Below are 23,010 nucleotides of genomic sequence, written 5' to 3' on the forward strand. Positions count from 1 at the left end.
AATATAACATTGTGTGCCCACCGTACTCAAATAAAAAAAGTTTAATGAGAAATTATATTATTTTGGTCTTAATGAATTAAGATAATTCAAAGTTCTCTAATATTTTTGCTACTTTTTTTCCTAAGTAAGCTCTACACCCAACATGGGGCTTGAACTCATGACCCTGAGGTCAAGAGTTGCATGTTCTACCAACTGAACCAGTCAGATGCTCCTACTTTTGTCACTTTATAAGCTAAAATATATTGAGCATTTCTAGTGTCATTTAAAAAAATATTAATGGGTATTTATAGTATGAAGTAAATGCTATGAAAAAGACATAGTTTAATGAAAGCTTATAATAAAAGAAGCTGACCTCGACTAGCAGATAATGACAGGCTCCCTAGAGGAAATTGACATTCATTCAATTTTTTTTTTAATGTCTATTTTTGAGACAGAGAAGGAGACACAGAATCTGAAGCAGGCTCCATGCTCTGAGCTGTCAGCACAAAGCTCAGCACAGGGCTCAGACTCACACACTACGACATCATGACCTGAGCCAAAGTGAGACACTTAACCAACTGAGTCACCCAGGCACCCCAACACTCATTTGAAAGATGAGTAAACATTAACTAGGCAAAGAGTGTCAGGGAAAACTATTCCAGGGAACAAAATACGCAAAAGCTTTGTAGTTGGATTTCTAAGGAAATGAAAGAAAGCCAATGTACTTGAAAATGCAGAAAGCAAGGGTAATGGTACAAAATTATGCCAGAGAGCTAGGACATGCAGGATTTTGATCTTTAACAATAATGGAAAATGTTTAAAGAGTTGAAAATAGGGGGACATCACACAATCAGATTACTTTTTTGAAAAAAAAAATTACTCTGGCTGGAGTGGGAAGAATGGACTAGGAATCCATTGGCACCTGGCAATGATCCTAAAAAATAACTCTTTCATAGGGAATGCTTTCTTGTATACATATATAAAGTCCTTACCATCTGCTGTTGGTAGTTTCAGATTTGAAGACAAAGCCTCTTTCCTAAAGTCTGCAAATTTAAATAGAGAGATTATGCCATAAGGAACGGCATCCTGATTTTACCCAGTTTGGAAGAAAACCAATGGATAAATTACATACTTCATTTCTCAATAACATTTAGCATTGACCATCCCCTTCTTCTCAAAATCCTCCACTAGCTTCCAGAATAACGTTCTCTACTCATCTTCCTCTTACTTCTTAGACTCCATGGATTCGTCAAGCTCCACCAAGCTTCTTAAATGTGGCTCAGATTCTAATGTTACAAATGCTTCCTTTATCCCTAAGAGAACAGCTTAATCCCCAGGCTCATATATTCAATAACATGTTTAATTATTAGTCTGAATTGTCCTTCTTTAGTCCTGCCTGCCTACCTATCTATCTAATTCTGGAGCTTTTCCTAAGGACAAGGTGCAGTTATACCCTTCATCCTATACATTTTCTACACAAATGAAAATTGATACAGAGATCTATTTGAGGGACAAGTGATAGAAACAAAATATGTCCATTTGCATAGATGGACCACATCGCAGTTAGAGAGTTTAGAATAACTCACAACTAGTACAGGTATTACCTTGAAGCAAAAGGAGGTTAGAATCAAGATACATTATATTTACATTAATTTTTAAAATGTGATCTAAGCAGGATTAAAAAAATATAACTAACCTATTAAAAAGTACTTTCAAAATAGTAGGTTTGGCACTTTTACAAGATAACTCTAAAACAGAATTTCTCAACCTGAGCAAAATTACATTTGGGGCCAGCTAATTATGTGGGGGAGTGCTGTCCTATACATTATAGGGTGGTTAGTAGCATCCCTCACCTCTACTCACCAGATCCCAGCATTCCTCCCCCATCAGTTTTGACAATCGAAACTGTCTTTGCAGATTGCCAGTTTTCCCTGAGACACAGATCTGATCTCATTTTTTAGCTGAAGTTAAATTTAAAGGCAGGAGATGGCTTTCCAAGTATTGATAAAATCCATCTGGGTATATCCCAGATAAGAATATGGATGGATCAGGTAAATTCTTTGTAAATAGAGCAAATAGCCAGATCAACACTTACACAGAATGTTATATAGACCAATGGTTTAATTGTTCAACAATAACTTGTATTTTTCAAAGAGCCTCTCACCTAAAAGAAAAAGAAAGCTAGACAACTATTAGGACCTCTCTAAAATTCATAAAAGGAAAGGGATTAACTTTGAAATGAAATTACTCTAGAAATAAACATTTTAAAGCCATATGACAACATATATAAATACTTTCAGACCAAGTTTACAATGCAGTCCAAGAGATCATCCAGGAATTTGATATTGTAATAACTAAATCTCCGTGAATATAGAATATAAGATATATCTCTAAATCTGATCTGTAGTAAATTGCATTTCAATACATTTACAGTAGTATTTAGGAACTAAGTATTAAGATTTAATTAAGTAAGTATTTGGTAAAATATTTTAAAACCTTGGATAAAATTTTAGAAGAAATTTTTATTACAAGTTGCTGGTTATCTGCTCAATCAACTCACCATCGAGCAAGGAATCATCCAGTACTTCTTGAAAACTATTATCAGTGAAATAAATTCTATTGGTGTTTCCAAGTACATCTGCATAGTTGTCCTTGCCAGACTGATCACTTTCCTCCATACATTCCAATGTACCGATGATGTCATTCAATGCTACAAACACAGAGAATATACATGCAACATGTAATTCAGTCCACGGATCTAAATTTTTGGAACATAACAGTAAAACTGATGGATTCTTCCAGTTTTGCACTGTCCAAAATGGCAGCCACTACCCACATGTGGCCATTTAAAAAGGTAGAGCAATCCATTCTCCATTATAGTTTTCTATAGCCCCTTATCTTTATTCTTAAAATTATTTTGTTAAAACTCCGGGTTCTGCGTGGGCTATTCCTTTATGAACAAAAAAGTATGCCAAAGTTTCTCTAGTTATTCTATTAACGAGCTCACCATTTCATAAAAAATACCATCCATTCGTCACAACTGCTCCCAAACTCCAATCCTTCCCTTTCAACTTTCTTTCCCTACACCCCTTGCTCTTGTCAGCTCACTTTACCCAATTTAGAGAATCAGCAAAGCCTATTATGTTTAGCATGATAATATCAAACATCTGAACTAGGAAATCCATGACTGACCACCCCCCCCCTTAATTAAAACAAACAAACAAAAACCTCTTCACATTTCTAAAGTACATGTCTAAAAAAATAATCTTTCAGAATTCATTAAGAGAAATATATAATAAATTACTTTAAAATTAGCTAATTTATGTGAAAGTATAATTTAATATATTATGTTGTTCCATGAGTTAGTCATTAGTCATTGGTAAGAAGTTTCAAAAATAGGCCATGTGAGGAATGGTTGAAGGGAAATCTGAGTCCAGAGAAAAGATGATTCAACATAAAAGAAAGAAAATATAAGAGCTCTCCTCCCATCCCTGGAGGGCTACTGACAGGGGGAAGAGTCCAAATGTTAAGTTTGGGAATGGAATTATAAGGCAGGATTTCCATCAAATATGTGGAACAATTGACTAGTTCTACAGCTGTCCAAAAATTATGGAATGGGCTGCTTCAAAAAGTCATAAGGATTTCCAAGACAAACAGGAGGATGAGTGTACATTACGATTAGCCTGTCCCTGAAACCCACTAATGTGGTTTTTTTTAATTTTTTTTTAATGTTTATTTCTGAGACAGAGAGAGACAGAGCATGAGTGGGGGAGGGGCAGAGAGAGAGGGAGACCCAGAATCTGAAGCAGGCTCCAGGCTCTGAGCTGTCAGCACAGAGCCCGATGCAGGGCTCGAACTCACAGACCGCGAGATCATGACCTGAGCCAAAGTCGGACGCTCAACCAACTGAGCCACCCAGGCGCCCCTAATGTGGTTTTTAAATAAACATGTAAAAATCGAAAAAACTCCATATCTAATTAACACAGAAACTATCAAATCCTCTACTATAGACCTCATTCTCTGACCACAGTAAACTAAAAATAAACAACAAAGAGAGGACAATAATGAAATTCAAATTTAAAATTTTTAAATTCATTTAAAATTTTTCAAATAATTGCTTTAAAATTTAAGGTTTTTCTCTTAAGCAACTCTTACATCAAGGAGAAAATCAAAATACAACTGAATATACTTAGAAAAAAACAAGAATAAAGACTTTGATAAACCAAAGTCTTACCGAAAATTGATAGTCTTAAACATTTATTTCTCAGTAAGAAGAAAAAAGTAAGTTCATAATTTAAACAACTTAGAAAAACTACAAAATGGACAAAAGGGAACACAATAGGACATCCTAAAGATAAAAGCAGAATTTTTTTTACTACAAATAGAAACACTAAAGATAAATCTAAGATGTAGAGTTTTAAAAAGCGAGATAATTAAAAGATCTGCTAGGAAATCTAGAAGAAGATATATATATCTTCTTTTGTGTGTGTGTGTGTGTGTGTATATATATGTATATATATATATATGTATATATATACACATATATGTATATATATACACACACAAATATATATACACAAATATATATACGTATTTGTATGTATATATATTTACATATATATATACATAGGCCACACACAAATATATATACATATTTAAGAATGAGAAAATAACCAGATACAAAAAAATCAAAAGAATTATCACTGCATAGGATTGTACTAATATTCCCAAAAAACACTTGAATAAAATAAATTTCCTAGGAGAATAAAAATTACCAAAACTGACAAAATAATACAGAGGATGGCAATAAGCAGTCCACCAAAATCAAAGTCAAAGATGAATAATAAACTAGAAAAAAATGGCAATAGACAAGACAGAACATTAATGTCCCTTATATATAAAGAGCTATTTATAAATTCATATGAAAAAGACAATCTAATTAAAATAAAAGCAAAGCATATTCGACAATCATATGAAAAATGTTTTACCTCACTAGTCATTAAAGACATGCATATTAAAACAATAATAGAATTCTTTTACCAGCAGAATTTTCAATAAATAATATCCATTACTGATAAAAGTGTGAATTTTTACAAACTTTTTGGAGGATAATTAAGCAGTAGCTGTTAACATCTCACATCTGCATATATTTCAGTCTAGCAGTGTGACTTCTGAGGATTTTATCCCCCAGGAGAACTTTATGCACATATATACATACAACAATGCTCATCAAAATGTTTCAGTGGTGAAAAATTGGCAAATTTTCAGATTTTTAATTGGCAAATATCATCAAAAGTGTTGTGGATAAAATGACAGTACATCCCCCAAATGGAATATTATTGCAGTCTTTAAAAAGAATGAGGTTGTAAAAAAAAAAAAAAAAAAAAAAGAATGAGGTTGTTTATGATACAATGGAACATGGAACAATATCTAAGATACACTGTTAATTTCTTTAAAACTGCAAGTCGTGGAATATTATGGACATGGTAATTTTATTTAAAATTTTTTTTTAACGTTTATTTATTTTTGAGACAGAGAGAGACAGAGCATGAACGGGGGAGGGGCAGAGAGAGAGGGAGACAGAATCGGAAGCAGTCTCCAGGCTCTGAGCCATCAGCCTGGAGCCCGACGCGGGGCTCGAACTCACGGACCGCGAGATCGTGACCCGGGCTGAAGTCGGACGCTTAACCGACTGAGCCACCCAGGCGCCCCCATGGTAATTTCATTTTAATTAATTATTAATTAATTTATTGATTTATTTAGAGAACAAGCAGGGGCAGAGAGAGAAGGAAACAGAGGATCTGAAGTGGGCTCTGTGCTGACAGCAGAGAGCCCAATGTGGGGCTTGAACTCACAAACCATGAGATCATAACCTGAGCCAAAATCAGACATTTAACCAACTGAGCCACCCAAGTGCGCCTAATTTTTAAATAATATCAGAATACACAAATATTCATAGATTCAAATAAAAAAGGCTAAAGGGATATTTACCACACTTTAACAGGGATATTTCCAGAAGGTGACATTACATGAGCCTTGCACTTTATATCTCTTACATTTCTGGTAACTAAATTTTTTTATAACAGTTTCAAAATTACCATTATTATATAATAAAATGTCCTTACTTTAGCTATTGGAAAACATTATAACCTTGTGATTTTCCCAATCTTTTCCATTCAAATACAAATTCTTAAATGAAAAACAAATGTAATCAAGTTTGCCATAACTGGAAGAGTTCAAATGTAGATGAAACAAACATTTGGCACAGATACTACAAAGAAGATCTGAGCACCAAATATAATGTTTGGCTACGTGACTTCTGAATGAGTCCTGTGTTGTTTGCCATTCAACAGTTTTACCATAAAGTTCTTACCAACAAAAGTGGAAAATTTCTGAGTGTCCTTCAAAGCCTTCATACAGTCTTTAACATTCACCATGTTGTCATCTGTAAGAGAGAGAGGGGTGGGGAACAGACAAGAATCCTGGAAAACGTAATATTAAAAAGCTCATATGAAAATCAAAACCAGCATACAATTTCTTTACTTTACATACAAGATACTTGGGATTCATTTTCACCCACTGTGCCTTGCAATTAACCTTACAAGATTGTAGATATACTAGTTCTGATTCTACCTGTAAGGCAACTAACCTACTAAGAAAGTTGTAAGTCCAATAACTTTACTTGGTACAAACCAGCAAAGCTAGGTTTTCTATTCACAGAGCTGGAATTTCCAAACTATGTGTTAGTCACTAAATCAAGATCTATCTAAAGAGAGTGGATACCAATGAGCCCACTCCCCCACAAAATTTCTACCTGCTTGCTAAGAGTATTCTCATTAACTGTAAAAAAGGACTGTAAAAGAAAGTCTCCTCTTTAAGGACATTTACAGCAAAACAAGCAAATACCTATAGATATTAGCTCAAAGGAGCCCTATTCGCTTGAACAAAAACCTTGCACACTTTCTTCAGCTACTCCTACCCAAAACAAAAAAATGGATAATAATATTTAAATGCTTACCAGAAACAAGACCTGACTGAAGAATTTTCTCTACCTCTTCTTCAGGTGACTTAATCCCAATATTGCCTAGAAAGCTCTCCAAGTTCTTCCCAGATATCATGTCACCTTCAAGCCCATCAAGAGCTAAGACAATGTCTTGTAACTCTAGAAACAGAAAAAAGTGATTCGGTAATTGAACTAACCTCTGACTTAAAAAAACAACAGTAGCCATCACTCAAGACTTTTGTCAGTGGTAGTCCATGATTTATGATCACCTCTTGAATAAGAAATCTCAGTGAAGAATCCAGCCCTCAGGAAATTCTAAGTCCAGCAAAACAATATGCTTGGTCTGCCATGTTTCTTTGGTGCTAATATAAAATTGGCACAACCAAAATGGTTGCTATGGCTGAATTTTTCACAGCAATGACACAAAGTAGTTATTTTACACTAGAGCTCTAATGGTAGCAAACAAAATTAACTCATCCTGGTGGAAGTGAAATAGATTTCAGAATCATGAGAAATGTAAAATTGTAAACACAAGTATCACAAAGACTCACTCACCTTTTCTTTTCAATTCTACCAAGATCCAGTTGTACTCTGGCATCTGGAATTTTGCTTTATTTCCAGCCCTTTCAAAGGAGGCAGTGTTAAGTACATTCAAATCCTGGCTCCAGGATTTGTGACCTGAAACTATCTGACCTTGAGCAAATTATTACTATTTAACCCCTCTATCAAATTCATTAGTCTTATATCTAAAATAATTTAATAATACTATCTACCTCACACAGTTAATATGGAGATTAAATATATGATGTATGAAAAACACTTAAAACATTAGGTATATAGCAAACACTAAGTGTCATATTAATAGCAATAAAGTTACTATTATTATTATTATTATTATTAAGCCATCAGGAATAGCTGCAAACAGTAATCACAGCTTCTTAGTACCTTCGATCCCGCTTCACTTTCTGTCCCCCTAACATCTCAGCGAGGCAACTGCAAATGACAGTCACCTAAAAACCTGTTATCAGCTCTGCTTGTTTTACCTAAAGCTTGGTTCCCTTTAAAATATGGTTTCTTTGCACAGACACCTTAAGAGGAGTCTGCTCATCCTCCCATGCTCCACATAGGACCAGGAAGCAGAGAAACACTCCTAAGATTCTGTTGTCTGGCTAATTTAGTTCCACCTTCAATCAAACCTATCCCTCCCCTGAGATTCGGGCCTGTCATTGACCTACACTACCCTCCGGACACCATCATCTACTGACTTTCTGATCACTCTTTCACCTTCTTGGAGGATCTTTGGTCACCCTGCTCATAATCCTCCCTCAGCCCCATTTCCCATTATCATCTGATGACAATAAGAATGACCTTGACCTCTCAACTCCAAAAACTTTCACTTCCTTTCCAAAGTCATCCAAATCAATGGCTATCCTTAATCCTCATCAGTACCTAGAACTGCCTGCCCAACCTCTAAAATCTTCAACTACAAGATCAGACACTGACCATAATCCCTTAAAACTGTGTGTATACTGAAGGAAAGCATAGAACTTGATCCACAATATGCCTATTTTCTCAGCCCCTCCAACTTTGTCAACAAATAGTCCAGGCACAGTGAACTTACCTTATCAGTCAGTAATGAAGGGAACATTCTGAGCATATGACAGTCAACCTTGCAAGCAGACTTTTCTAAAAAGAGCAGTTTCAAGCCTGCTATGTTAACACTTTTCTTCCAGGGTGGCCCTTCCTAACTCTTCCCTGTAATTATTGGCCTTTTCTTGCACTGGCTGACAGATTCCAGTGTCAACCCCCAATCATTATGACCAGCTCCCAGATTCAGGTACCTAAACTACACCTTTCTCCTTTTTCACTGTTCTCCTTTCTCAATGGTTTAGTTTCCATTTTTTTTCCTTCCTCCACATAAAAAGTTACCTGGCCTGAATACCAGTCTTTCTGAACTCTGTTTTCTGATTTCAAAATTAACTACCATTTACCAAGTATATAGTATGTGCCTAATAATTAGATTATGTGCTTTGTATGTGTTTTTGCAGTTGATCCTGACAACTCTAGGAGAAACGTGATTTTATTAGCTTCCTTGTTTTAAAGATGAGGAAACCAGAATGACCTACAGAGACTACCCAGCTGGTAAGTCAAAAATCCACAAACCACTGTGTATCAAACTCCATAGCCCATGTTCTTTTCTACCTGTATGCATTGTTTCCTATAGCACAGCTAATCTATTTCACTATACTATATTGATGCTAATTATGTTATGTGACCCAGGTAACATATTTATATGTCAACAGGGAATTATTAAGTACTTTTCTTAACCTAAAAGAGAAACAATGATGTTAAAAATTTTATACCAGGGCAGAGTGGTTATGAAAAATCTGAAAAGTATCTATCTACTTCTTTACACCCAGAAATGACTCCGCTTCTGTTTTCCTAAACATATACCTATGTTGTTATTCTTCTCCTGACAGCGCTCATTGACCAAATAGTCATTTGAATGTTATTCAAATAGATTACCAGTGATAATTAAGTTTTAAACTTATTTTCCCAATAGAAAAGTACACAAACTCCATGAGTATGATCTCCATTGGTTTTAGGTCTATGATTTTAACTTTTAAGCAAAAATGGAAGTCAAGTGGTAGGAAATAGCCATGGTACCAAAATGCACATGGCCACTCTTGTATGTTAACAAAATCCAAAGAAAGGAACATGAGGAATGTCTACTAAAGGAAGAGGTAGAAGATTTCTTAGAAATTCTATAATATATAAGCCTTTACACAGGGTAGAGTCCTAAGTCTGAGGCTAAAAATGGTATAGAAAATTTTCATATCTGAAAAATTGTAAAGCTAGTATCTGACTTTACATAAAGTCCAGAACAAAACACACACACACACACACACACACACACACACACACACACACACACAAATAACAACAACAAAAAGGAATTTAAAATAGGTTTACACAGGCCCCATTCCAGAAAAAGGCTTTTTTCTTTCATCATGGATGCTGCCAACTTTTAATCAAAATCAAGTTTTGCCTGCCTTAAAACAGATCAATGCCAACATGGTAAGCAGAAATTAACAGAACTAGAAATTCTAAAAAACAAAACACAAAGACATCCATTCAATAAAAGTAAATTTAACAGTCACAAATAATTTACTAGTTACCTTTTAACCTGGAGGCATCACGAATATCCTTTACCACTTGTCCAAATTCTTCTATTTGTACTTCATCATCTTCTGCAAGAAAAACATTTTTTTAAGTTTATTTATTTATTTTGGGGTGGGGGAGGGGAAGAGAGAGAGGGAGAGAGAGAATCCCAAGCAGGCTCCATCCTGTCAGCACAGAGCCAGACAAGGGGCTCAAGTCCACAACTGTGAGATCATGACCTGAGCTGAAATCAAGAGTTGGACAGTTAACTGATTGAGCCATTCAGGCACACCCCCACCCCACACCCCCCCCCCAGCCTTTTTCCTTTTTTAACATACACCATGGTCAAAAAGAGGATCCTAGGTCAGGAATGCTTACGTTCTTTCTCACGTTTCTAAAACTCTGTTGAAATACTTAAGCAGTTCACTTGGTCATTTCCCCCACTTTATTCAGAGAAACTCAACTTTTATGATTTATATATTGAGGGACTCTGTAAGATTTCATTTAGAAGAAAAGGATTCTACTGCTTTACCAGCACCAAATATAAATACAAAACCAAAAATAACAAGGTTCAAAACTTTGCAAACCACTGCATTAAAATAAGGATTAAATCACATTGTACTGAAGGTCCAATAAAAGGTCTCAGCAAAAGAGAGAGAAAAAAAATCGCTATTATCAGGTAGTATCATATTTTCATCAACCCTCCTCATCTCAAATATGTTAATAAACAAAACAACCAACACACTTAAAGTTCAAAATTACCAGTCTCACTTAAACAGGAGCTTAATGAAGAAAAAGGGGTAAGTAATCCTCACAGGGAAAGACAGTTCTTTGACAAAGACCGTAGACAGCATGCTCTTGTTACGAGGCTAGTTTTGCATAAACATTTCACATAAAAGAGTATAATAGTACATTTGTAACTTCAAGGTATGAAAAATACGAAGGAGTGGAAATGTTCACCTGTGGTTGTGTACTACCTGTCTCCTACATGCAGAACATCAGCAGTAAATGATAGTCTTATTTGAAAAACTGTAGAGGTGCCTGGGTGGCTCAGTTGGTTAAGCTTCCGACTTCGGCTCAGGTCATGATCTCATGGTTCATGAGTTTGAGGCCCGCAACGGGCTCTGTGCTGACAGCCCAGACCCTGGAACCTGCTTCTGATTCTATGTCTCCTTCTCTCTCTGCCCCGCCCCCCGCTCCTGCTCTGTCTCTCTCTGTCTCTCTCTCTCTCAGAAATAAATGCTAAAAAAAATTTTTTTAAGAAAAATTATAGTCCACGGTCTTTGTTTTACTTTGTAAACTCATTTTTGTTTGGTGTGAATCTTTTTTTACTTGCTAACTTAGTAGTGGTGCTGGCCACCACGAAGTCTATTTTACAGTATGGATATCTGAAGTCATGTTAATAAAAAAACAGGAATAGATCTCTTAACATTTCCTAACAGTCCCCTCTGTGTTCACGGGATATGCCATTTTCCAGTTGCATGTTACACAAGTTGAAAGTAATCAATGCATATTTGATCAATTTAGAGTAACAATAAATTAGATATTAACATTTTTTCTGTTGGACAACCAAACAATCTGAGATTTCTTTATATTTTCTAAGTGTATATATTGGCATATCAACCAAGTACAAGATACAAGGGGAAAAAAAAAGATTGACAAAAGGCAGACCCACAGTCTTATATATCTTTTAATTGTACTATTTGGAATACTTACCATCCACTGTTGTTAATTTCAGCGCAGCTAGGAATTCATTTTTTTTCAAGTTACTATTCAAGTTAGACAGAGTGGTCCACAGGTGAGAAATCTTCATCTTCCCTTTGCTGAGATTATGGAGGTTTTCAATAGCATCAGGCAATACTGAAAGGTAGATCACACACAAGTTCTACAACACCCTTGTCCAAGAAGTTAGTACAGTTAAACTATTACCTGGAACTGTCAGGAATTAAGGTTTTTATGGCTAAGAAGAATAACAAATACGTTATAAATGATTGCCAATTTTCAAATATTAAAACACAATAAAATATTGAACACCAAAATTAGTGTTTCTTTGAGGATTCTGAAATATTTCAAGAACTTATAGTGACCCACTGCTGAATAACCAATATAAAGAGTCATCTTCATTGACTTATAGATTTACAGAAGTCTGAATTCATAAACAACTCCAACTGATTAAACCATGAATTAAACCATGAAACCAAAATAGCTTTTGCTCTACATCTCCCCCGAACATTGTTCCCTGGATCTTACTTTCTCTTCAATCTACTACTGCAGACCATGGAAAGAAATTTTGTGGGGTTTTTTGTTTTGTTTTTGTTTTGTTTTTAATTCCAATGGAAAACCTTTGGAAGGTTTAAGGGGCAGGGAGTGAAATTATCTCATTACCAATGTGTAAAAGGATCACTCTACTACTGTATAGAGAACAGACTCTCTGGAAGATCAAGCAGTTAGGAAGCTAGTTCAGAGAAAAAGAGGACAGTGGCTTCAGCAAGGGTAACAGTGATGAGAACAAGAAGTGGACAAACATAGGATGTGTTTGGAGAATAAAACTGAAAGTATTTAAAAAAAATTTTTTTTAATTTGTTTAAGATTTTATTTTTAAGCAATCTCTACACCTGATTGTGGGGCTCAAACTTACAACCCAGAGATTAAAAGTCGCTCGCTTTATCAACTGCACCAGCCAGGTGCCCCAAGACTGAGAGTATTTAGTGAAGAATTGAATGAGAAGCTGGGGCCATGAAGAACTCCTAGGTTTAGAACTTAGCAGCTGAGTGGACAGTGGTGTTGAAAACTGAGGTAAGAGAGCCTAGGGAAAGAATAAGATCGTTGGACAGCAAGAATTCTTCTTTATACATATTAAGTATGAGATACATGGGGAGTCAAAAGAACAGCAATATTATTTAAAGCAATAAGATGATTCGGGAAGAGGCTTAGAGAATGGGACTCAGAATGGATCCTGGGATCATGGTAATATAAAATCCAGTCAGAAAAGAAGGAGCCAGAAAACAAGACCAAAAAAGAGCTAGGTCTACAATGGAATATTATTCCGTTATGAGAAAGAAGGAAATCCTGACATTAGGGACAAAAGAGTGACAAGCACTATGCTTGGTAAGATAAATCAGAGAAAGACAAATACTATAAGGTCTCACATCTGAAAAAGCAGAACTCAGAAACAGAGTAGAATGGTGGTTACCAGGAAATTAGGAAGAGGCTGGTCAAGGGTACTAATTTACAATTAGAAGATGAATAAGTTCTGGGCATCTAAGGCACAGCATTGTGATTATAGTTAGCAATACTATATTATATACTTGAATGTTGCTAAGAGAATAAATCTTGGTGTTCTCACCACAAAAAAAGAAATGATCATTATGTGATGTGATGATGCTGTTAGTTAACACTATGGTGGTAATCGTATTGCAATATATAAGTGTATCAAATCAACACTTTGTACACCTTAAATTCACACAATGTTATATGCCAATTATATCTCAATTTTAAAGAAAAAAAAGGAAGAGCCAATAAGGTGGGGAAAAAATGAGATGACGGTGTCACAGAAAACATAAGGAGAAGAATTTTGAAGAATAAACATATTAAATTAAAAATAATGGTTGAATCATTATGCTGCACACCTGAAACTAATGTAATACTGTATGTTAATTACACTTGAGTTAAAAAAAAAACTATAGAGGTAAACAAGATGAAAATAGAAAATTGGCAAATGGAGTTAACAAAGTGAGATTTAACTTTTGTAAAAAGCTAAGGTGGAATGTCAAGGTCAAAAACCTGAATGAGTGGGTTTTTTTAAGTTTATTTTATTTCTATTTTGAGAGAGACAGAGAGAATGAGAGCAGGGAAGGGACAGAGAGACAGTGGGAGACAGAGAGACAGCAGGCTCCATGCTGTCAGTCAGCACAGAGCCCAACATAGGGCTTGAACCCACGAAACTGTGAGACCATGACCCGAGCCAAAATCGAGAGTTGGATGCTCAACCAACGGAGCCACCAAGGCACCCCATGAATGAGTGTTTTTATTTTTTATTTTTGAATGTTTATTTTTGAGAGAGAGAGAGAGAGAGAGAGAGAGAGACAGAGCATGAGCTGGAGAGGGGCAGAGAGAGAGGGAGACACAGAATCTGAAGCAGGTTCCAGGCTCTGAGCTGTCAGCACAGAGCCTGACACAGGGCTCAAACAGCTCAAACAGCACAGAGCCTGACACAGGGCTCATGAACAGCATGATCATGACCTGAGGCAAAGTCGAACGCTTAGCCGACTAAGCCACCCAGGTGCCCCCTATAAAGAGAGAACTGGCAATATAGAATGACGATAGCCAGATTCCCCTTCAATTTCCAATGCAAAACACACTCTATACTGAGTTAAAATATCAATAAAAATAATATTTGGTGATGAATTGAATCAGGGAAGTGGAAGTGGTGGAGCTAGGGCCATAAGGAAAAAAAAGACCAAGAATGACTCCTAACTTTTCAGCCTAAACAACTGAGTGCTAAGCTCAATAGAAAGGAAAATCACCAGATGCCAGAAGTGAGGAAGAATTATTGTGTGTGTGCCTGAGCTGACGCCATGGCAGTCAGATGGTATAATGCATAAGTAGAGAACATAAGCTCTGAGTTGCTTTTTTTAAAAATTAATGCACTTATTTTGAGTGAGAGAGAGGGCATGCGGAAGGGGCAGAGAGAGGGAATCCCAAGCAAGCTTCTCACCGTTGCATGGAGCCTGATGCAGGGCTTGAGCTCACAAACTGTGAAATCATGACCTGAGGCGAAATCAACAGTCAGATGCTTAACTGACTGAGCCACCCAGGCGCCCCATGAGTTGCTTTTTTTTTTTGAGAGAGACAGAGTGTGTACATATGGGAGAGGGGCAGAGAGAGAGAGAGAATGCTTTTTTTTTTTAATATAACTTATTGTCAAGTTAGCTAACATACAGTGTGCTCTTGGCTTTAAGAGTAGATTCCCATGATTCATAGCTTACATACAACACCCAGTACTCATCCCAACAAGTACCCTCCTCAATGCCCATCACCCATTTTCCCCTCCCCCACAGTCTCCCCATCAATCCTCAGTCTGTTCTCTGTATTCAGGAGTCTCTTATGGTTTGCCTTCCTCCCTCTTTGTTTGAAACTATTTTTTTCCTCTTCCCTTCCCTCATGGTCGTTGGTTAAGTTTCTCAAATTCTACATATGAGTGAAAACATGATATCTCTCTTGCTCTGACTTATTTCACTTAACATAATACCCTCCAGTTCCATCCATGTTGTTGCAAATGGCAAGATTTCATTCTTTCTCATTGCCGGTAGTATTCTGGGGTGTGTGTGTGTGTGTGTGTGTGTGTGTGTGTGTGTATCACATCTTTTTTGTCCATTCATCAGTGGATGAACATTGGCTCTTTCCATAATGTGGCTATTGTTGATAGTGCTATTATAAACATTGGGGTACATGTGCCCCTATGAATCAGCACTCCTGCATCCTTTGGATAAATTCCTAGTAGTGCTATTGCTGGGTTGTAGGGTAATTCTATTTTTAATTTCTTGAGGAACCTCTACACTATTTTCCAGGGAGGCTGCACCAGTTTGCACTCCCACCAAAAGTGCAAGAGGGCTCCCATTTCTCCACATCCTCACCAACATCTGTTGTTTCCTGAGTTGTTAATTTTAGCCACTCTGACCTGTGTGAGGTGGTATCTCAGTGTGGTTTTGATTTGTATTTGCCTAATGATGAGCGATGTTGAGCATCTTTTCATGTGTCTGCTGGCCATCTGGATGTCTTCTTTGGAAAAGTGTCTGCTCATGTCATCTGTCCATTTCTTCACTGGTTTGTTTGTCGGGTGTTGAGCTTGGTAAGTTCTTTATAGATTTTGGATACTAACCCTTTATCTGATATGTCATTTGTAAATATCGTCTTCCATTCAATCAGTTGCCTTTTAGTTTTGTTGATTGTTTCCTTTGCTGTGCAGAAACTTTTTATCTTGATGAGGTCCCAATAGTTCATTTTTGCTTTTATCTCCCTTGCCTTCAGAGACGTATCAAGTAAGAAGTTGCTGTGGCTGAGGTCAAAGAGGTTGTTGACTGTTTTCCCCTCTAGAGTTTTGATGGTTTCCTGTCTCACATTTAGACCCTTCGTCCACTTTGAGTTTATTTTTGTGTATGGTGTGAGAGAGTGGTCCAGTTTCATTCTTCTGCATGTTACTGTACAGTTCTTCCAGCACCATTTTCTAGAGACTTTCTTTTTTTCCTTGGATACTCTTCCCTGCTTCATCAAAGATTAGTTGGCCATAAATTTGTGGGTACAATTCTGGGTTCTGTATTCTATTCCACTGGTCTATGTGCCTATTTTTGTGCCAATACCATACTGTCTTGATGATTACAGCTTTGTAGTAGAGGCTGAAGTCTGGGATTGTGATGCTTCCTACTTTGGTTTTCCTGTTCAACATTACTTTGGCTATTCAGGGTCTTGTGTGGTTCCCTACAAATTGAAAGATTGTTTGTTCTAGCTCTGAGAAGAATGCTGGTGCAATTTTGAGTGGATTACACTGAATGTGTAGATTGCTTTGGGTACTAACCACATTTTAACAATATTTTTTCTTCCAATCCATGAGCCTGGAATGCCTTTCCATTTCTTTGTGTCTTCTTCAATTTCTTTCATAAGTTTTCTACAGTTTTCAGCATACAGATCTTTTACCTCTTTGGTTAAACTTATTCCTAGGTATTTTATGGTTCTTGATACAATTGTAAATGGGATCGATTCTTTGATTTCTCTTACTATTGCTTCATTCTTGGTGTATAGAAATGCAACCAATTTCTGTACATTGGTTTTATATCCTGCGACTTTGCTGAATTCATGTATCAGTTCTAGAAGTTTTTTGGTGGAGTCTTTTGAGTTTTCCATGTAGAGTATCATGTCATCTGCAAAAAATGAAAGTTTGACTTCTTTGCCAATTTGGATGCCTTTTATTTCCTTTTGTTGTCTGATTGCTGAGGCTAGGACTTTCAACACTATATTAAACAACAGTGGTGAGAGTAGACATCCCTGTTGTATTCCTGATCTCAGGGGGTAAACTCTCAGTTTTTCCCCATTGAGGATGATATTAGCTTGGGCTCTTCATATGTAGATTTGATGATGTTAAGATATGTTCCTTCTATCCCAACTTTCTGGAGGGTTTTTACTAATGATGCTGTATTTTGTCAGATGCTTTTTCTGCATCTATTGACAGGATCATATTGTTCTTATCCTTTCTTCTATCGATGTGATATACCACATTGATTGATTTGCGAATAGTGAACCAGTCCTGCAGCCCAGGAATGAATCCAACTTGATCATGGTTAATAATTCTTTTAATATACTGTTGATTTCAATTTGCTAGTATCTTGTTGAGAATTTTTACATCCATGTTCATCGGGGATATTGGCCTGTAATTCTCCTTTTTAGTGGGGTCTCTGTCTGGTTTGGGAATCGAGGTAATGCTGGCTACATAGAATTAGTCCAGAAGCCTTCCTTCCATTTCTATTGTTTGGAACAGCTTGAGAAGAATAGGTACTAACTCTGCTTTAAATGTCTGGTAGAAGTCCCTTGGGTAGCCATCTGGCCCATTTGTTGGGGCTCATTTGTTGGGATATTTTCGATAACTGATTCAATTTCTTCACTGGTTGTGGGTCTGTTCAAATTTTCTATTTCTTCCAGTTTGAGTTTTGGTAGTGTGTGGGTGTCTAGGAATTTGTCCAATTTCTTACAGATTGTCCAGTTTGTTGGCATATAATTTTTCACAGTATTCTCTAATAATTGTTTGTATTTCTGTGGTGTTGGTTGTGATCTCTCCTCTTTCATCTGTGATTTTATCTATTTGGGTTCTCTCTCTTTTCTTTTTGAGAAGTCTGGCTAGGGTTTTATCAATTTTGTTTATTGTTTCCAAAAACCACCTCTTAGATTAATTGATCTATTCTACTGTGTTTTTTGTTTTTTGGGTTTTTTTGGATTCCATATTGTTTAGTTCTGCTCTAATCTTTATTATTTCTCTTCTTCTGCTGGCTTTGGGGTTTCTTTGCTGCTCTGCTTCTAGTTCCTTTAGGTGTGAGGGTAGATTCTGTATTTGGGATTTTTCTTGTTTCTTGAGATAGGCCTGGATTGCAGTGTATTTTCCTCTTAGGACTGCCTTTGCTGCATCCCAAAGGGTTGGGAATGTTATATTTTCATTTTCATTTGCTTCCATATATTTTCAAATTTCTTCTTTAACTGCCTAATTGACCCACTGATTCTTTAGTAGGATGTTCTTTAACCTCCATGCATTAGAAGGCTTTCCAAATTTTGTCTTGTGGTTGATTTCAAGTTTCATAGCATTGTGATCTGAAAATATGCATGGTATGATCGCAATCCTTTTATATTTATTTAGGGCTGCTTTGTGACCCAGTATGGGATCTATTTTGGAGCATGTTCCATGTGCACTCGAGAAGAATGTGTATTCTGCTGCTTTTGGATAAAAAGTTCTGAATATATATGTCAAGTCCATCTGGTCCAGTGTATCATTCAAGACCATTGTTTCTTTATTAATTTTCTGCCTAGGTCATCTCTCCATTACTGTAAGTGGAGTATTAAAGTCATCTACAGGGAAGATGGCGGCGTAGGAGGACGCTGGGCTCACCACATCCTGCTGATCATTTAGATTCCACCTACACCTGCCTAAATAACCCAGAAAACTGCCAGAAGACTAGCAGAACGGAGCCTCTGGAGCCAAGCGTAGACGAGAGGACCATGGAAGAGTGTAGGAAGGGCGGAGAGGCGGTGCGTGCTACAGACTGGCGGGAGGGAGTAGGGGCGGAGGGGCAGCCTGCTGGCCGAGCAGAGGCCCCGAGACTGGCTTGCAAAAGCAGAGGGGCCGGACGGAGTGTGTTCAGACAGCAAGCGGGACTTAACATCTGGAAGGTTATAAGTTAACAGCTCTGCTCAGAGAGCGGGAAGGCTGGAGGACAACGGGAGCGAGAGCTGTTGAGCCCCGGACGACAAAGCTCAGCTTGGTGGGGAAGAAAGGCGCTCGCCAGCGCCATCTCCCTTGCCCATCCCCCAGCCAAAATCCCAAAGGGAACCAGTTCCTGCCAGGGAATTTGCTTGCACCGCACAAACATCCAACGTTGTGCTTCTGCGGATCCATCCCACCAGCGGCGGGTCTGACTCCCTCTGGGTGCCGCAGGGCCCCTCCCAAAGCCGATCACAGAAGGATAAGCAAGCTGAGCCTGCCCCTCCCGCCCCTGTGCACCTTGCCGATCCACCACAGCTAATATTCCAGATCCCCAGCACCATAAGCCTGGCAGTGTGCAAGTACCCCAGATGGGCCACGCCACCCCACAGTGAATCCCGCCCCTAGGAGAGGGGAAGAGAAGGTACACACCAGTCTGACTGTGGCCACAGCAGTGGGCTGGGGGCAGATATCAGGTTTGACTGCGGCCCCACCCACCAACGCAAGTTATTCAAGACAGCACAGGGGAAGTGCCCTGCAGGCCCACACCACTCCAGGGACTATCCAAAATGACGAAACGGAAGAATTCCCCTCAAAAGAATCTCCAGGAAATAACAACAGCTAACAAACTGATCAAAAAGGATTTAAACAATATAACAGAAAGTGAATTTACAATAATAGTCATAAAATTAATCGCTGGGCTTGAAAACAGTATAGAGGACAGCAGAGAATCTATTGCTACAGAGATCAAGGGACTAAGGAACAGCCAGGAGGAGCTAAAATATGCTATAAATGAGCTGCAAAATAAAATGGAGACAACCACAGCTTGAAGAGGCAGAGGAGAGAATAGGTGAACTAGAAGATAAAATTATGGAAAAAGAGGAAGCTGAGAAAAAGATTTAAAAAATCCAGGAGTAAGAGGGGAAAATTAGAGAACTAAGTGATGCACTGAAGAGAAATAATCTACACATAATTGGTATTCCAGAGGAGGAAGAGAGAGGGAAAGGTGCTGAAGGTGTACTTGAAGAAATCATAGCTGAAACTTCCCTGATCTGGGGAAGGAAAAAGGCATAGAAATCCAAGAGGCACAGAGAACTCCCTTCAGACGTAACTTGAATCGATCTTCTACATGACATATCATAGTGAAACTGGCAAAATACAAGGATAAAGAGAAAATTCTGGAAGCAGCTAGGTATAAACATGCTCTTAATATAAAGGGAGACCTATAAGACTTGTGACCGATCTCTCTTCTGAAACTTGGCAGGCCAGAAAGGAATGGCAGGAGATCTTCAATGTGATGAACAGAAAAAAAAATATGCAGTCGAGAATCCTTTATCCAGCAAGTCTGTCATTTAGAATAGAAGGAGAGATAAAGGTCTTCCCAAGCAAACAAAAACTGAAGGAATTCGTCACCACTAAACCAGCCCTACAAGAGATCCTAAGGGGGATCCTGTGAGACAAAGTACCAGAGACATCGCTACAAGCATGAAACCTACAGACATCACAATGACTCTAAACCCATATCTTTCTATAATAACACTGAATGTAAATGGACTAAATGCGCCAACCAAAAGACACAGGGTATCAGAATGGATAAAAAAAAGCAAGAACCATCTATTTGTTTTCTACAAGAGACTCATTTTAGACCTGAGGACACCTTCAGATTGAGAGTGAGGGGATGGAGAAGTATTTATCATGCCACTGGAAGTCAAAAGAAAGCTGGAATAGCCATACTTATATCAGACAAACTAGACTTTAAATTAAAGGCTGTAACAAGAGATGAAGAAGGGCATGATATAATAATTACAGGGTCTATCCATCAGGAAGAGCTAACAATTATAAATGTCTATGCACCCAATACGGGAGCCCCCAAATATATACAACAATTACTCACAAACATAAGCAACCTTATTGATAAGAATGTGGTCATTGCAGGGGACTTTAACACCCCACTTACAGAAATGGATAGATCATCTAGACACACGGTCAATAAAGAAACAAGGGTCCTGAATGATACATTGGATCAGATGGACTTGACAGATATATTTAGAGCTCTGCATCCCAAAGCAAAAGAATATACTTTCTTCTCGAGTGCACATGGAACATTCTCCAAGATAGATCACACACTGGGTCACAAAACAGCCCTTCATAAGTATACAAGAATTGAAATTATACCATGCATACTTTCAGACCACAATGCTATGAAGCTTGAAATCAACCACAGGAAAAAGTCTGGAAAACCTCCAAAAGCATGGAGGTTAAAGAACACCCTACTAAACAATGTGTGGGTCAACCAGGCAATTAGAGAAGAAATTTAAAAATATATGGAAACAAACGAAAATGAAAATACAACAATCCAAACGCTTTGGGACGCAGCGAAGGCAGTCCTGAGAGGAAAATACATTGCAATCCAGGCCTATCTCAAGAAACAAGAAAAATCCCAAATACAAAATCTAACAGCAAACCTAAAGGAAATAGAAGCAGAACAGCAAAGGCAGCCTAAACCCAGAAGAAGAAGAGAAACAATAAAGATCAGAGCAGAAATAAACAATACAGAATCTAAAAAACTGTTGAGCAGATCAATGAAACCAAGAGTTGGTTTTTTGAAAAAATAAACAAAATTGAGAAACTTCCAGCCAGGCTTCTCAAAAAGAAAAGGGAGAAGACCCAAATAGACAAAATCATGAATGAAAATGGAATTATTACAACCAATCCCTCAGAGATACAAGCAATTATCAGGGAATACTATGAAAAATTATATGCCAACAAACTGGACAACCTGGAAGAAATGGACAAATTCCTAAACACCCACACACTTCCAAAACTCAATCAGGAGGAAATAGAAAGCTTGAACAGACCCATAACCAGTGACGACATTGAATCAGTTATCAAAAATCTCCCAACAAATAAGAGTCCAGGACCAGATGGCTTCACAGGGGAGTTCTACCAGACGTTTAAAGCAGAGATAATACCTATCCTTCTCAAGCTATTCCAAAAAGTAGAAAGGGAAGGAAAACTTCCAGACTCATTCTATGAAGCCAGTATTACTTTGATTCCTAAACCAGACAGAAACCCAGTAATAAAAGAGAACTATAGGCCAATATCCCTGATGAATATGGATGCAAAAATTCTCAATAAGATACTAGCGAATCGAATTCAACAGCATATAAAAAGAATTATTCACCATGATCAAGTGGGATTCATTCCTGGGCTGCAGGGCTGGTTCAACATTTGCAAATCAATCAATGTGATACATCACATTAATAAAAGAAAAGATAAGAACCATATGATCCTGTCAATCGATGCAGAAAATGCATTTGACAAAATTCAGCATCCTTTCCTAATAAAAACCCTCGAGAAAGTCGGGATAGAAGGAACATACTTAAACATCATAAAAGCCATCTATGAAAAGCCCACAGCTAACATCATCCGCAAAGGGGACAAACTGAGAGCTTTTTCCCTGAGATCAGGAACACGACAGGGATGTCCACTCTCACCGCTCTTGTTTAACACAGTGTTGGAAGTTCTAGCAACAGCAATCAGACAACAAAAGGAAATCAAAGGCATCAAAATTGGCAAAGATGAAGTTAAGCTTTTACTTTTTGCAGAAGACATGTTATTATACATGGAAAATCCGATAGACTCCACCAAAAGTCTGCTAGAACTGATACATGAATTCAGCAAAGTTGCAGGATACAAAATGTACAGAAATCAGTTGCATTCTTATATACTAATAATGAAGCAACAGAAAGACAAATAAAGAAACTGATCCCATTCACAATGGCACCAAGAAGCATAAAATACCCAGGGATAAATCTAACTAAAGATGTAAAAGATCTGTAAGCTGAAAATTATAGAAAGCTTATGAAGGAAATTGAAGAAGATATAAAGAAATGGAAAAACATTC

The 23,010-nt window shown here is 37.5% G+C and overlaps 1 protein-coding gene across 9 annotated transcripts in view; it reads right to left on the bottom strand.

Moving 5' to 3' along the window:
* EFCAB13 (EF-hand calcium binding domain 13) overlaps nt 1-23,010 on the bottom strand; it is a 185,507-nt gene that overhangs the window by 81,965 nt on the left and 80,532 nt on the right. For all 9 annotated transcript variants that reach the window (XM_058702937.1, XM_058702939.1, XM_058702938.1 and 6 more), the window contains 6 exons: nt 11,861-12,004; nt 10,162-10,233; nt 6,998-7,141; nt 6,353-6,424; nt 2,540-2,689; nt 972-1,022 (listed from right to left, as the gene is read on the bottom strand). In XM_058702937.1, coding sequence (XP_058558920.1) covers nt 972-1,022; nt 2,540-2,689; nt 6,353-6,424; nt 6,998-7,141; nt 10,162-10,233; nt 11,861-12,004 — 633 coding nt within the window. The remainder of the gene's footprint in view (nt 1-971; nt 1,023-2,539; nt 2,690-6,352; nt 6,425-6,997; nt 7,142-10,161; nt 10,234-11,860; nt 12,005-23,010) is intronic.

Source organism: Neofelis nebulosa, chromosome 16, assembly GCF_028018385.1.
Source record: "Neofelis nebulosa isolate mNeoNeb1 chromosome 16, mNeoNeb1.pri, whole genome shotgun sequence".
NCBI classification, from domain to species: domain Eukaryota; kingdom Metazoa; phylum Chordata; class Mammalia; order Carnivora; family Felidae; genus Neofelis; species Neofelis nebulosa.